Here is a 16,161-nt window from a genome sequence, read left to right on the forward strand (position 1 = left end):
GTGAACTCGCCGCTTGGTGTCAGTGTTTATTTGGTCTATATATATTGCATACTTTGAATGCATTCATTTCCTATTTTAAACTATCGGATGAAAGTAAGGCATCTCAAAATGTATTCGAGTTACTTTAGAGGCATCTAAATATTGGGTAGTAGGCCTATAGAACAGAATATTAATGGAGGAGCCTATGCATTGGTTCTTCAGCAATAAGAGACTCTCAAATTTATTTATCAATGTATCCATGTCTGGAAATAAGTGTAGGGCAAAGCTCACTAAATAGAATAGTTATCCGAAAAAAAATATTTCTGTGATTTAAGTAGTAGGTAGGTAGGTATTTTTTCCTCAATCCAAAAATCGATGCAGGCTGCATTTCAACCACATTGCCTGGCTGAAAACATGACCCAGAAGGAAGTAAAGAAAAGAAAATACTGGGACAGAAAAAGCTAGCCATAATAATAAGAATTCGTCAAAGAAATAAAGAACTCAAAGGAGAAATTCGAAGTAGGGTACATAAACAAGAAACATAAACAGAAAACTAACTTGCTTAGGAAAGGAAATGACCTAAGCAGAAAAGCGAAAATTTATGTAAATAAAATAAAATAAATTATAAAAAGAGGACACAGGAGGGATGGACTCTGCACTCGTGTCATTGAGATTATGATAATGCAGCTTCACAAATTTGAGGTTTGAATAAGGTTTTTTATGAAATTTCCAGGAAAATATCGGAATTGTTCTAAGATTTCCGATTAATCCCGATGCCTGCTTTTGACCGTTGAAAACACTTCCAGATGATCGAAAACATGTTAATCCTTTTTTAACAGCAGTTCAAGTAGTACAGGAATACATGAAGTAGCCTACATGAAGCAAATGGCTACTGTTGATCTCACCTTCTGAAAAACAAAATATAATCGTTGTATGGGGAGAGCCGGGTCGATTGAAACAGCTTTCAGTTAAACGTCTTTTTCAAAGATGACGTTACGTATACAAATAATTTCATCATGTGATCAACAACTCACAACTCGTATTATCTTAGTTAGAAGTGTTATTTAATACACATATTGGATGATCGCGCTGTAATGTTTTTTCTTTTAAACTTTGAACGTAAATTGACTGTTTCAAACTCCCCGCCCAGTCGGGACGTTTACATATGCGGGACGAATGATCAGCATATTGTAAACAGAAACGATTGACCATACTCTTGTTTTTATGCAACATGCCGGACAACATACTAGTGTCCTCGTCGTTGCTAAAATGTCCCATAATTTCTCGTAATACAAATAGGTCAACCAAATATTTTTTGTCCTGATCGTAATTATCAAGATGCACATTTCGATTAAAACTCACCTTTCTTATTTTATACCCGTTGGACGAATACATTTTCATTTAATTTACTTATTTCCCTGTCCTAATTCATGTTTAAGGATACACAGTTGAACATCCTGTTATATTAAATAACTCTTTTAAACAAAATAGTGACGTGCGGGACGTTTGAAACAAGTGTTTCAATCGTCCCGACAGCCACTACTGGCACCTTTTTCTGCCTCTTAACTTCAAAACTCTGACATTGCCCACTTTAGGACAGGTTTAAGTACGAATTCATCCTTTGTATTGTCATATTATTATGGCATGAAACAAAAAACACAACTGTTTATTAGAAAAAAAACGACCGCACGAAAGATTTTACGTCATTACACATAATGTCCCGGGGTTGGTCAGCCTTGCGTGCTGAACGTAAATTTGACTTGAAAGACTTGCGTGGTTTTCGAGGAAATCCCATGTTTCAATCGACCTGGCTCTTCCTATATTATATAGAGCTCCACATTGGTATATTTGAAAATGTACGACTACCATATTAGAAAATCTATCTTCGTAGTAATTCTCTCTTAAATGTCCATTGTGGACAATCACATTTTTGCCTCAAGTCCCAAAACTGACAAAATGCTGAGGAAATAAAATAAATATCTAGATCCGATTATTTCTATTTTTAATACTGCAGAAACATTTTCCTTCTTGTGAGTCAATTGTAAACCTTTTACACAAATATGTTTGCTTATAAAATTGATTTTGAACAGCTTTCTTTTATTTATTTTTTACAGTATTTCATTTAAAAGAGAAACTCATAATATAACGGTGCCCTGGACATTGCTGCATAAAAACATTGCATGAAAAAGACATTGGTCAAGACTTCCACTTTGTAGAAAGGCACTGGGCTGTGAAAGTCTTTTTTCCCCAACAAAATGACTGATTACCAATTGATTTTTGAATCCATTCTTAAAATGACATGACACAAATTATCCATAACAGTCTTCATCTTTCGTTTATCCCTCTTCATATGTCATTGCTGACTATAACCAAATAAGGTAATATTTCCTGTTGGCTTTCCAAGTTTTAAAGCATATTACTCACAAGAGTTACAGAAAATGTAAATAACAAATAATCCCTTTTAGTTAATGCATAATTTGGCCAACAGACGTGGGAGAAAGAAGGGTATAGGCATACAGAGTAGAAGTGTACCTTGTTTTAGAAAGAAGGGTATAGGCATACAGAGTAGAAGTGTACCTTGTTTTTTTTGCTTTGCCTCAGCGAACAGAGCTAAAGATTCAAAGTAAAAGTATGTTACAAATAGAGAAGGCTCAGGGAAAACCCATTGCAACCTTCATCTAACCAGGCACATTGATAATAGTTACCCACGAATAAAAGTATAGCTTTTTTGTGGCGTTCCTGAAAAAACACTTGAAATAATCTGAATACATGACTAAATTGTGGTTTAGACAAGAATGTAAGAATGACATTAGAACAATCAAAATGCCAGTAGTGGTGCTGTAAACGCTAGCGCACAGACAAGTGAAACACGATGAATGAGATTTAAAAGATGGAACCGGTATAGCAAGAACATGCACAAGAACAGTGGGTAAAACCGCTCAGATGCCTCAAAACATATGGATGTGATCTGTGAAGAGAATGAGATGGCTGCAATCCGTCTCTTCATAAAAGGTAATTGTTATTTTAAGGCAGCAAGTGGTTTTGATAGAATTCCTGCAGAGGTTGCAACTACTTATAACTTATCACCAAGGCTTAGTGCACTTTTGAAATTGGTAATGTATCAATAATTGAAATTCTGCAGATAATGAGACATGATACAGTTTAAAAGATGTCAAGTTGTAGAAAAACGCATAATTTCTAATTTGTACATCCTATGTAGATTTTGAGGCATTTTTTTACCGGAACTTCTTGACTTTCCAAACATTTTAAGTGAGAATACATTTCAATATCAACATTGCATTGAGCTTCTTCCAAGGGATTTGATTGTGAAGCAACAAATTACAAATGCTTAACGCATCATATCTACTGAAATAATGTTAAAAATCCAGTGGTACGTACCCTTACTGGTCAAGTAATTAGCAAAAATAAAAAAAATATAGCCATGTCTTCTTAATTTACATCTCTCGTGTTCTTCAAACTTCCAGCAAACCTCTGATGATAGCATTAGCTGTGATGACCAGTTTGTGAATAGAAAATGGGAAAGCAGGTTGATGTTGACGCAAGTTGAGGTTTTACAAGGATGGAGAGAGGGCAGAGAGTTGAGGTCTAGGAAGACAGACATCATGGCATTATTCAATTATCCCCCATCCATGTACCGTATCCATTTTTCTCTGAAGGTCCGACGGCGATGCACAAATACAACTGAAATGCTCATCCACACTTGAGCGCCATCCACTTGGGAATCATTTGCCTCATCAGGATTAAAGCGCTAGCTTTCCACCAGTACTAGAGGACCATCTCCCGGCCGGACGTGCCTCTAGGTCACCACGTGCTCTATATCGTGGTCTATGTCATACTTCTCACAGAACGTGTTGGTGAAGGGCAGGCACGTGAGGTGCTCCAGCCAGTGCCAGTTAATGGGGTAGATATAGAACCAGACAATGAGCGACGAGAAGAGCCCCAAGTAGACCACCAGCGAGAGAGCGATCAAAATACGCTTTCGGTACTTGTCGAATGTGCCAAAGGTTACGTAGGGAAGGAAGGCGAAGGACAGAAGGAGTCCGCTGATGAAGCCGAAGATGTGGGCGATGTTGTCGATCCATGGCAGCAGGCCACAGAAGAAGAGGAACAAGACGATGCCTAGCAGCTTGAGGAAGGCCTTCCACGGCTTCTCCAGCATCTGCCAGCCCTGGAAAAGCTCAACAAAGAGGCAAGCCAGGAGGCCAAACTGAGACCCTGCCGGACCCACCTGGAAGAACAGAGGGAGAATTTAGACTTTTGTTATCAATCAGACCTTAAACGGAAATTACTTTATAAATGATTAGCTTCATCATCTACATGTAAAATATACAGTATAGAGCTTTTTCATTTTTCATGAAATTCGATATACAGCACATTGATGTGTATAATACAGGTCTACAAATCAATCACTCTACCCCACCATTCACCCACAAAAACTTTCAGCATTAGGGCCGCTGCAACTACGTAACCTTTAAATCATGTTCAGGTTAACTACAAGTGAGTCTAATGTTCCACTCTCAGTGAGCAATCTTCCACATTGGGTTCATTCAAAGATATGTTTTTATATGGAGGTGTAAACATGAATATTTGTCTCATTAATTTCCTTGTAAAGACAGCACTTATTATTTCAAGGATGCCTGCCAAAACATGGGGCTTACGGGGGCTTTTTTAAAGCCTTCCCTTGAGAAATGTCTTTGAACCAGGAACACTTGTCGCCTGGGGATCTCTAACGTTAGCCTTGCTTCAGACACTTAAGGTGTGAAATTAGCACAATGTCCGAGCCTATTGGAGGCACTAGGCGTGCGGCAGAGGGCCAAGCTGGCAGGACATTGGGTCAGGCCTTAAGGACAATGATAACAGGGGTTGAGTCTGACTGAAAAGACGGGGCTCTGTGGCTGCCACACACCTATCCCATACTCCCACTGTTTCAGAATCTTTTTTTGGAATTCAAGCTTTACTAAAAGTTTGTTTCAATTTCAACAACATATGTTGTATACACACAACCTTCTGTATGGTCATTCAAATCCAACCTCCGTCCTCCATCCACTTCAGGCCGCCTACAGAGGCAACAGGTCTGTAGACGACACAGTCAACATAGGACTCCACTTCAATCTCAAGCCCCTAGACACCACCGCGATTACCCCGTTTGGGGTAATCGCGTAATCTCCACATTCAACACCATCGCCCCAACTCTCATCCAGGACAAACTTCCAAGGGGAGCCCTCCCCTTATCACGCATGACTCCCCAGTAAAACGTGTGGAGGCATTCAGATTCCTGGGCACAATAACCTGACAGGGCTTAAGGTGGGTGGGGAACATCACCTCCACCATCCAGGCCAAGCAGAGCATGTTCTACACGACCATCATTGATTCCATTCTTAGCTCATCTATCAACGTCTGGTTCGCTTACTCCACTGCCAAGCACCAAGGCAGACTACAGTGGATATTTTTCGTCAGCCAATAAGGTAATCGGCTCTAACCTGCACTCTCTCCTAGACCTTGACCCCTCCAGGATCAGGAGTGGAGCAGGGATGAGCTTCCTATCACAACCTCTTTCAAGGACTTCCATCCACAAAAGCTACCGGTCCATCTAGAGCCAAACCTTGGGACACACGGTGTCGCAAGGTTTGGCTCTCTAACTGTTTCATCCCCATAGCAGTAGGGCTTCAAACCAAGCCCCCCCTTCCTCCGGGACTTCCAATCTGAGCAACCCCATGCTCTCACTACACATGTCAGCCAAAAGATGGCAGCTGCTCAATGTTATTTCCTGTCATGTGTTTGACACATGTTATGATGTGCAAGGACACTTATTTCCACCCCTCACACATTGCCACAAGATCATTTATGTCAAATTCTTTGATAAACAACATAAAGTTAGTAGTGCACTCCTTCTGGAAAACAATAAGCTGAGCGGAGATGGGACACGCAACCCAGGAAGGGGCCCAGGCTACAGTTAAATGAACCAAGACAATGGCCTCTACCATGTTGCCAATTCAAATAGGACTCTTTAGAATGATTAATGGAAGATCTGTCTATTTACATGACTTTTGATTAAAGACTTATCTTAACTGGCTAAACAGTCAAAGATCTGTTATCATATGTTTGAGACACAAACTGAAAATATTTGAATATGGAATTCATGTGGAACACATCTAGAAAAACAAAAGCTTTTTCTACGTTGATGGGAAAAGCCAGCGATGTCACCAGTTATGGCCCAATGTGCGCATCCCTCCAAAGAGGCACTTTTTTGTTATTATTTTTTAAGGTGAAAAACAAGCCCACTCTCAGAAGATGTAGTGCTGACACCTGAAGAACTCTGAAGTATTAAATTTAAGAGTTAACGTAGAAGAAGTTGAACCCTACATAGCTTTGATACTACCCTGGGTGCAGCAGACAGCTCAGATCTTTCACCTTGAGGCTGCGCTTAAAGTTCACACAATTTAAACTGACGCTGACCTCTCAAAGCACATCAATCGGATTATGACTTTACTTCAACATTGAGACTTTATAGTGTAGCAGAACAGCTTTTTTCATTTCTAGTTTCCGTGGTGGTGTTCAAAGTGCTGAACTGTTGTCTGTAGGCTGGCTATATATATATATAATGCCCAAACTATTGTCCAGAGAACGTAAATTGGATGCTCATCATGCGTTGACCGCAATAGAAACCAGCCCAGCATTGCAGAGATCTGTGCACGAGTCGCTGTGTGTGCTTTGAAAACTTCTCATGTGTGCGTGCTGTACCTCCGCTCTGTAGGGCAGGAACAGTGCAGAGGCCAGGTTTCCAGTGATTCCACTGAATATGTAGATGATGGAGATTCTGACCCAGCCGCCCAGCTTCTCCAAGTCCCTCAGGATGGTCATCTGGAAAACCACAGACACCAGACAGTGCAACAGCCTACGCACAAGCACAAGCACGCACCCGCACACACACACAAAAGAGGACATTAGCAACGAGATAGCACAACCTTTACCCAGTTCTTCTCTCACAACCTCTGCAAGACCTAAAGCCAATAAGAGACCCAAACCAACACATGGTGACCTTGGTTCATCAGGTCTCTGGTGTTTGTCGTTCATCATAGCACTTGTTATGGTGTGCCTTCACCTCTTCCCGTATTAAAACCAAGCACCCGGCTCATGGGAAAGCGAGCCTTAAGTAAAAGGTATTTTCCCATGTTTTAAAGCTGGTATGAATTAAAGACGCGGCAAGCTATTACGGTAATCATCGAGGTGCTTATCCAATTTCATCCCTTGCACTAATAGGATTAAAAAGTTTCCAGTTTTCTTCTACTGGCTCATTTGTAGTAGACAAGTCTAAGTTACAAAACTGAATCGTGAAGAGTAACATAATTGATATGAAGTTTAAACTTGAAATATATTGACGCAATTTAAAACACACGCACAACGGGATAAGAAAAAGGTCAGCACATAGCACAACTGTAAGACCCCCTAATCTGGCAGAAAATCATGATGGCACTCAAAAAAGTACTTGTCAAACAGTGCCACACAGAGAAGATGTATGTAGATTTGGGCCAGCCAAAGCTGTTCCTGAATTGGATACTGACAATGAGAAGCTATTGTATTAACTCATAAAAGTCATAACATAGAAACACATTCAGGCAAATAAAGTGTGCATATGTGTGTGTGTGGGTTATTTTCGGTTGTATACCCAGCGTGGAGGAAGAGGGAGAGCCAGAGGCGATAGAACTGGTCCGGCACGTCGGGGTTGAGGAAGGGAAGCAGGCCACACACATCATCCAGACAGTCAACCTGCACACACACAACCTTCATCAGACCTCTGGCTGAATAGTTCAACCAATAATTCCCATTTACAGTTACAGTATTCAATTTGGAAAAAACGTACCAGAGGAATTTTTGCCAAAGACAATAGACGTTTTTACACTGCCAAATATGCCCGTATTATGCACGCCTTTTTCCCAGCATGGTCCGGGCGTTTACACTGCCCGAGGTAATATACTTGAAAATAAAAAATAGGTTGGCTTTTTTCTACTTGTAAATAGTTAATTGAGTTTCTAGCCTACACTCAGACGTGAACTCATTCTTGAATGCGGGTGTCTTCATTCATGAAAAAATAAAAACATACGGGAGAATGCAAATTATTTTAAAGTGGTCCGTGTGAAGCCCCCGCCATCTACAGTGAACCAAGAAAGCCGGCGCTGCGACGAACGGGGGACTTTACCCCCTCGGTTTCACACAGATAAGACGGTGAAATTGCCGGGTGTACCAGGCTGCGACCGAACCCACTTGGCAGAGTAAAAATGCCAACCCACACACAGACCTGGGAGCAGAGGGTGGCCTCTTCATGGAAGTAGCCGTGCATGAAGGTGCAGTACTCCCGGGTGGTGATCTCACACCTACAGGTAAAAGCAGGACATTACAGGCAATCAACACACACACACTTTATATTTTGGGAATTTTGCTGATGTTTTTATCCAGAGCGACTTGGAACCATTTCATTCACACACAGACGGCGGAGTCAACCACCCACTCCACCTCCTGAGCTACTGCCGACCCCACACCAACACACACACACACACACACACACACACACACACACACACACACACACACACACACACACACACACACACACACACACACACACACACACACACACACACACACACACACACACCCGCCCTTGGTTCCTATGCAGCACGGCCGTCCCTTTATGTTACAGTCCATGTGCCTGTAGCCTGTTTGGTTCCACTTCTGAGGGAAGGTGCACACCTGGAACGTGGGAAAAATACGCTTGTCAGCCTGGAGCCACCTCATGCTGGGCGGACGTTCGGGGTAACTTAACGCCGCTCACAATATCAATACTCGGCTTCTACGTGTCTTATGCGCGTCTGTGTGTTCTCGTGCGTTTACTAAAAATTATCAAAGGTTTTGTCACCGGCCACTTAGTGATGTCGTCAGGCCAGATGTGCGGCTCTGCAGAGGCGGGCTCCTCACATACTCTGTACACAGAAAAACAAAACCAAAATCAATGATACAATGATAAGACACCTCCACACAGAGCTTTTTACAAATTCCCATTAGCAGATCTATCCTGCATAGGACAATTCAAACATCTAGTTCGATGGCTCAGTCAGAGCTGACTGTGCTAACATAAACATTTAGAGGTTTTAAAAGGATGTGGTGGACTGGAAGGTTCCAGCTGAAGCAGTGGTTCTGGTTGAGGTACCTTGGGTCCTGATGACACACAGATCCTGATGAGCGGATGGTGTCCAAACTCTGATTCTTCCATTTCACAAAGGTGGCTAAGGTCTCCTATAGACACACACACACACACACACCACCATTAGTACAAGCGGACAGCAATAACTTTTGTATGGAGATCTATTTGAGTGAAACGTTTGGATAAATCTCTTTGAAACAAAAAGGCATCTGCATACGATGTTAAATCAATATTGAGTGCCCCAATGAAACGGGGCACTCAATATTGATGTAACATCATATACGGATGCCACGGTGCTTATTCAAATCCCATTGGTCTTTCAGCAGTAGGGATTCCCCTCCTGCTGTAGCATTAATAGGCCCTAGTATTTGTGACCAACCTTTTGATATGTATTATGCATAAACAACAGAAATACCTGTATGATCGTATTATCATCCGTCAGGGCACTATTCAAGACATCCAAAAAATTACAATGAAATTACAGCCCTCTACAATCAAATAGACAATCTACAATCCCCAACATGGTTTTCACTTAGGAAGAAGCATAGGAGACCAACCGCAAGTCTTTATAACATTCGGCCTGGTTAACACCATCAAGAAGCTAACCAATAAATATTTATTGGACTGCTAACTGTTGCCAGGTAGCTCACATGTCTATGGAGGCAGGTGGAAAGTAGACCTGCATGCACACGGGGGAGAACGTGCAAACTCAACACAAAACAGATTATTGAACCCAGGACCATCCTGCTGGGAAGCAGCGCTAACCACCGAGCCTTCAGCCTTAAGTCTCCCAGACTGCCCTATGGGACGGTCCCGTCAGACCTTCCAATCAGACAGTCCCGTCAGACTTTCCAATCAGACGGTCCCGTCAGTCGGTCCCGTCAGACTTTCCAATCAGATGGTCCCGTCAGACGGTCCAATCAGACATTCCAATCAGACGGTCTAATCAGACGGTCCCAACAGACGGTCCCATCAGACGTCCCAAACAAACGGTCCAAATAGACGGTCCAAACATACAGTCCAAACAGACGGTCCAAAGTCCAAACAGACGGTCCCATCAGACGGTCCCATCAGACGGTCCCATCAGACGGTCCCATCAGACGGTCCCATCAGACGGTCCCATCAGACTCACCGAGCAGGCGCTGCGGCCCGTCTGCACGCAGCCAGAGTTGTCGTTCTGCACGCAGCAGCCAGACTTCCTCTCCAGGTCCTTGGCCCTCTGGATCAGCGCCACGATCTGCTTGTCCTGGCGGATACACGGTGCGAACTTGGCCCCCAGGTGGATCAGGTCATCCTGTTACGCAGCAGAGAACGGCTGGTTGTGGAATGGAAAACTGGGAAACTTTTCCTGGATGATAAATGGATACCATACAGGATGGGAATGTTGTTTTGTATTTAGATTACATGGGAAAGAGATCGCAACAAACAATTGCATTCAATGTGACAGGGCCTTAACACTTTAAATAGCGTTAAAGGGCTGACACAGATTCAGGGCTCGCATAATAAAAAAAGTTCTGGAAGCAGCCAAAGAATTGAAACCCATTATGCGCTTGCAAAGATACATACATTTTAACTAAACCTCAAACAATTAATTCCCACCGTCTACATGTATTCTTCAGTAAGGAAAACTGTTTTTAATCAGAAGGATGCCCAAACACAGAGATAATGGGATTGTTTTTTGTTGTAGGTTCAGAAGCAATATAGAACCGCTATGTGCATGAAATAAAAATGTGCTAAACATAACACTCACAGAACCAGGTCCGATCCAGAAGTTCTCCTGTTGGATATACTTCACGCTCTCGTAGATGCCCTTGTTCTTGAGCACCTGCAGGGGGCGACAGACACCATTCGAATTAAAAACAGTATGCACGCTGGCTCACTTTAACATCACATCATCATAACATCAGAGTGAGAGCGAGGGAACATCGAAAGAGAGGGTTTTTGACCAGAACTCTAATGGAAACTCACCAGGTCAGTAGTGGAGTGCTGTGCAAAGCCGATGGGGGCAAAGCCGTATGTACCGCAGGCCAGCAGTGTGATAACTACATGGACAAACGTGATCCAGTAGGTGAAGTAAGGCCTGGGGGTCCAAGCATCGCAGGGTTATGCTTGATTTCACCAATCTTGAGTTAATTAACTGTTCCAGAGGATTTAAAATTCACATTTGTCTTCCAAAATTAAAGATATGAAAAAAGGTCAAAGGTGGGAGATCAAATGTGTGCATGTTCGCACGTTGGAGTGTGTTACTGTGCTGGCTAGCATGTGGAAGTGGGGGCATGTGTTTTGGGCTGTCTAGCATGTGGATGTGCATGTGACATTGGGCTAGGCTGTCATTTGGATGTGCATGCATGTATCATTGGGCTGGCTGGCATGTGGAAGTGGAGGCATGCGTTATAAGGCTGGGTAGCATGTGGAAGGTGAAGCATGTGTTATTGTGCCGTCTAGCATGTGGAGGCATGCGTCATTGTGCTGGGTAGCATGTGGACGTGCATGCAGTGTGTCCCTCTGACCTGTGGCTGTGGAAGTCGTCCAGCTGCTTCTGCACGTTGCTGCTGATGCTGCGGCGGTAGTTGCGGTTCAGCCACTTGCCGACCACGCCCATGCCAAACTGCCGCTTCTGCTTGTCAAAGGCAAAGTGTTTGACCTGGGAGGCGATGCGCCGCCCGCGCCGAGGATGGCTTTTGTCGGTCACCGGAGTCCGGGGAGTCCGGGGCGTCCGGGACATCTTCGATATGTCCTTGCTGGGCAGGAAGGTGGGAGAGAGAGACAGAGATAATCAAAATAGAGATCAGGGTTAGGGAACCAGAAAGATGGCCTGATGAATGTTCTTAAAACAAGTGAGGAAGAACAACCGATGAAATGGCATAATGACACTGTCTGCAATAAGAAATAAAAATATAAACTTCATAGTTAGAGTTGGCAAACGCATGTTTTAACATTGATATTTGTTCCATTTCAAATCATTTGATTGCTACACCTTCTTCAGGCCTTGCCATTGTTTTTGACTCCTTGCTTCATTAAAAATTACAACTCCTGCCACCTAGCACTGGTTGGTCCATCCACTCTTTGAGTTTTAAAGATCCCATGGCATGAAAATGTCACTTTGAGGTTTTCTAACATTAATATGAGTTCCCCGACTATGGTCCCCCAGTAGCTAGAAATGGCATTGGGTGTAAAATGAGGACTAGGTATCCTGCTCTGCCTTTGAAAAGACAAAGCTCAGACAGGCTGTTTTGGGAATTTCGCCGTTATGTCGTCATACAGGAAAATGTTACCTCCCCTTCTCTGCTTTGCCCACGCAGAGAATTTGGCCCGTCAATGAGACAATGAGCTACGAATGTTGTACACTTCTCAGTTATTTGGATAACCGTTCTGCTGTTGTGGCGCATTACATGTCGGGTTCTCTGACGTCTCTGGAATTTCCACAACGAGACTAGTAGTGGGGGTTATCTCAGCCATGGTTGAGAAGGAATTAGGGGGAAAGGAACTTTGGCTTTGACTCCCTGAAGTACATGAACCGCGGGAGGATAAAGGGATTATTGCCCGCGATTGTCTCCCGCCGGAGAGAATCCCTGGCGACAATCCCTTTCTCCTCCATGTCACGATTCAGTCTACTTCAGATTGATGTGGAAGTGGAAGTAACAGAGACGTCGGAGAACCCGAACGCAGTCGTTTGAGATTTAGAATATCGTCTGGAGGCGCACACAGCTTTTTGCCGTGATAATATATATTATATGATATAGATACCTATGCATAATATGATATTATTTAGATATAGAGCTCCAGGAGTCCCACTGGAGCACCCGGAGTGTTCTAGAATATTTACAGAACACGGCCAAAGGCTATGTGCGCCTCGCCATTGCAATACATCCACTGTAAACAGAGTGCATGGTACTGTGGCCCCAAGCTGCTCAGGGCCACACCCCCTCCCTCCTCCATGACCCGCCTCTCTCCTCCTCATTTGCATTAAAGCTGCAGACACCGAAACGGCGCATGTGAGTAAAGCTCAATGTGCGACTGGCTCGTAGTGGCGTAGGAGCCCACCAATACCTATATCAATGCATCCATAAAGTAGCATGCCATGGGACCTTTAAAAGTGGGTTTCAACAGGAGCAGAGTCAGCCTGATCATCAGCGGGGAAACCTGATGGTCTATCTAAAAGACCTGGTCTGGTCTTTTTAAGAGCTTTCCAGGAGCTCAAGAAGAGAAAGCATGCACAGCGTGTACCCTCTGCAGTCCTACTCACAGGCTGTGTCTGTGGAGGAGGTAGTCGGGCTGCTCGTCATGGCCGTGGGCGGACATGGGGGGCGACTCAAACACGTCGTCCGCCATGGAGTACTGCTCCTCGTGGGCGTCGTGCTGGAGGGACAGACAGGAGGGAGAGACCGAGCAGGAAGGATAGACCGAGGCAGGGGGGAGAGACCGTGGCAGGGGGGAGAGACCGAGGCAGGGGGGAGAGACCGAGGCAGGGGGGAGAGACCGTGGCAGCAGGGAGAGACCGAGCAGGAGGGAGAGACCGAGCAGGAGGGAGAGACCGAGCAGGGGGGATAGACCGAGGCAGGGGGGAGAGACCGTGGCAGCAGGGAGAGACCGTGGCAGCAGGGAGAGACCGAGCAGGAGGGAGAGTGTATAACAATAAGTCAGAAACAATTTCCTTGCCATCTGTAATACTAAGGATTGCTGCAATTAGATGGTAAACAATCTTTGAATGCATCCATGAATGAAACCCATGATAACAATGAGAGGGTGAGAGACTGAGAGGTGAGAGGGTGAGGGAATGAGAGGGGAAAGGGACTGAAAGGGTGAGGGACTGACCTTGCTGAAGAAGAGGGACTCTGAGGTGTCTGCACTGTGTGCATGCGAGTCCACCATGTCCTCATCCATCCAGCTGGGCCTCACAAAGCTCCTCCTGGGGTAACTCCGTCCAGAGTGGGAGCCAGCCAGACCATTACGACCCTGAAACACATAAACACATTTCAGATTTCTCTCATTGAGGGGCTGCTGGCGCCAATTGAATACAGTTTCAACAAGGGGAGGCCAGGTGTGTGGCAACAATGGTTTATCTGAAGAAAATAAGTGATGGCATGATGTGTTTAACCTAGAGAGGGAGCCATCTGATGCAGACCCATCTACTAGTCTCAGGGTTGTTGGTTCTGTGGGGGGGGGTGTCACCTACCCGCAGCACGTTGGACGCCACCCGGATGCTCAGCCGAGCCACCGACTCCCTCTTGCGGCGGGTGGGCCGGCCGTAGCCCGAGCGCTGGCTGGTGAAGGAGGACAGGGAGGTGACCCCCGGGGTGACCGGCCCTCCCTGGGGGGCGTGAGGGGTCCGGGGGCCCCGCCCGTCCACCTCCTCTGGGTATCGGAAGGCCCGTCCCCGGGCCAGAGGATCCACGATCTGGAAGGACGGAGAGATGTTTTACCTCGGTATCGAAAGGATTTCCCGATCGGTTTATAACAGTATATTTGGTACTTATTTTATGGGCTACTATTGTATAGTTTTACTTTCAAACTTAAATTTTTATTTACTTTTTATTTACTTTCACCATGTATTTAAACCCTACGTCCTCAACTCTGATTATGACAGCAAAGGCTATGAACACCATAGTCTTCTTCTTTCGTTTCCGGTCTGATTTGGTTAAAAAAACATTGGGATAGAGTGAGTTAGTTGTTCAGGTTCAGCCCCGCCGACCTCCCCTTGTGGTGGCCCCAGTATTACATGTGGATCCATGTCCGATGGATCCACAACTTTGAAGGTGTTTAGTATTCTGTGCCTGGTTGAAATATAAAAATGTCTTGTCAAAAAAAAAGTAGGTGCGGTGGCGACTAACCCATCGGCCACTGGGGCCGACGCCGACCCCGTATTAGATGAATGTCATTGGACGGTGTAATGCGTTGCCAGGTGACCATAGCCTCCGGGTTCAGCTGAAATTAGATTCTGTTTGAATCCTGATGGATGTGTAAGGAGGGAACAGAGCGGACCTTTGGCATCTTGTGTGTCTGGGGGGAGTCCAGGCCCTGGTCCATACTGGCCGTGTGGTCCGGCTCCCGGTACTGGGCCTTCAGCTTGCCGTAGCGCTGGCTGCAGTGGCGCATGCTCTTCCTGTGCCACGTCTGCTGCTTCGTCTCACAGTCATCGCCCACGCCGAACCACTGGGCCGTGCCCCTGTGCACAGAAACGGGAGAGAGGAAGAGTGAGAATTAGAACATTAATTAAATGACATTACAGCCGGTTCTACGATAATTTAATTAACACACCAAAACTCTTGCTTGTGGCGGTGTCACGTTAAAATTGTACCGGGGGCGAAAATTGTACCGGCCTACGTCATCAGTTGTTTACATCTTGACAACCTGCCTGGCAACAGACGACGCGATCGTCTGTTGCCGGGCAGGTTGCAAAAAACATTCGGCTCATGTTTCCAAAAGACGAAGTAACATAATACAGATAACGGATCGCTAGATAAAACTTGTTTTTACTTTATATTTGTATTGTATTTAATTGTTTAATCGAATAGCAACAGACGACGCGATCGTCTGTTGCCGGGAAACGGGCGATCGCGTCAAATGAAGTAGGAAGGTTCTTGTACATTCCTACGTCATTTGACGCGATCGCCTCGATTAAACAATTAAATACAATACAAATATAAAGTAAAAACAAGTGTTATCTAGCGATCCGTTATCTGTATTATGTCATTTCGTCTTTTGGAAACATGAGCCGAATGTTGTCGGCAGGTTGTCAAGATGTAAACAACTGATGACGTAGGCCGGTACAATTTTCGCCCCCGGTACAATTTTAACGTGACAGCGGCACTCTGGTCAGTGCATTGACAGCCTGTATAGCAGGGGTCCAATTATATAACTGCCTTGAACCTGTTCCCGATAGCCTAAAACTCATCAGTACACATTGCCTAATGCAAAACCTAATAAATGGACTCAAACAATTAAGTTCACCTTATCTCTCC

At 44.6% G+C, this 16,161-nt stretch overlaps 1 protein-coding gene across 2 annotated transcripts in view; it reads right to left on the reverse strand.

Annotated features, from left to right (window-relative positions):
* Positions 1-2,474: 2,474 nt before the first annotated feature.
* Positions 2,475-16,161, reverse strand: part of LOC130379134 (inactive rhomboid protein 2-like) — a 28,485-nt gene continuing 14,798 nt past the window's right edge. For both annotated transcript variants that reach the window (XM_056585774.1, XM_056585775.1), the window contains 15 exons: positions 15,182-15,365; positions 14,376-14,597; positions 14,015-14,155; positions 13,446-13,558; positions 11,710-11,940; positions 11,168-11,279; positions 10,950-11,024; positions 10,332-10,493; positions 9,206-9,291; positions 8,915-8,978; positions 8,654-8,748; positions 8,297-8,372; positions 7,667-7,767; positions 6,742-6,895; positions 2,475-4,228 (listed from right to left, as the gene is read on the reverse strand). In XM_056585774.1, the coding sequence (XP_056441749.1) occupies positions 3,797-4,228; positions 6,742-6,895; positions 7,667-7,767; positions 8,297-8,372; positions 8,654-8,748; positions 8,915-8,978; positions 9,206-9,291; positions 10,332-10,493; positions 10,950-11,024; positions 11,168-11,279; positions 11,710-11,940; positions 13,446-13,558; positions 14,015-14,155; positions 14,376-14,597; positions 15,182-15,365 (2,248 nt within the window). In that variant the 3' untranslated portion in view covers positions 2,475-3,796. The remainder of the gene's footprint in view (positions 4,229-6,741; positions 6,896-7,666; positions 7,768-8,296; positions 8,373-8,653; positions 8,749-8,914; positions 8,979-9,205; positions 9,292-10,331; positions 10,494-10,949; positions 11,025-11,167; positions 11,280-11,709; positions 11,941-13,445; positions 13,559-14,014; positions 14,156-14,375; positions 14,598-15,181; positions 15,366-16,161) is intronic.

This window comes from Gadus chalcogrammus, chromosome 3 (genome assembly GCF_026213295.1).
Source record: "Gadus chalcogrammus isolate NIFS_2021 chromosome 3, NIFS_Gcha_1.0, whole genome shotgun sequence".
NCBI lineage: Eukaryota > Metazoa > Chordata > Actinopteri > Gadiformes > Gadidae > Gadus > Gadus chalcogrammus.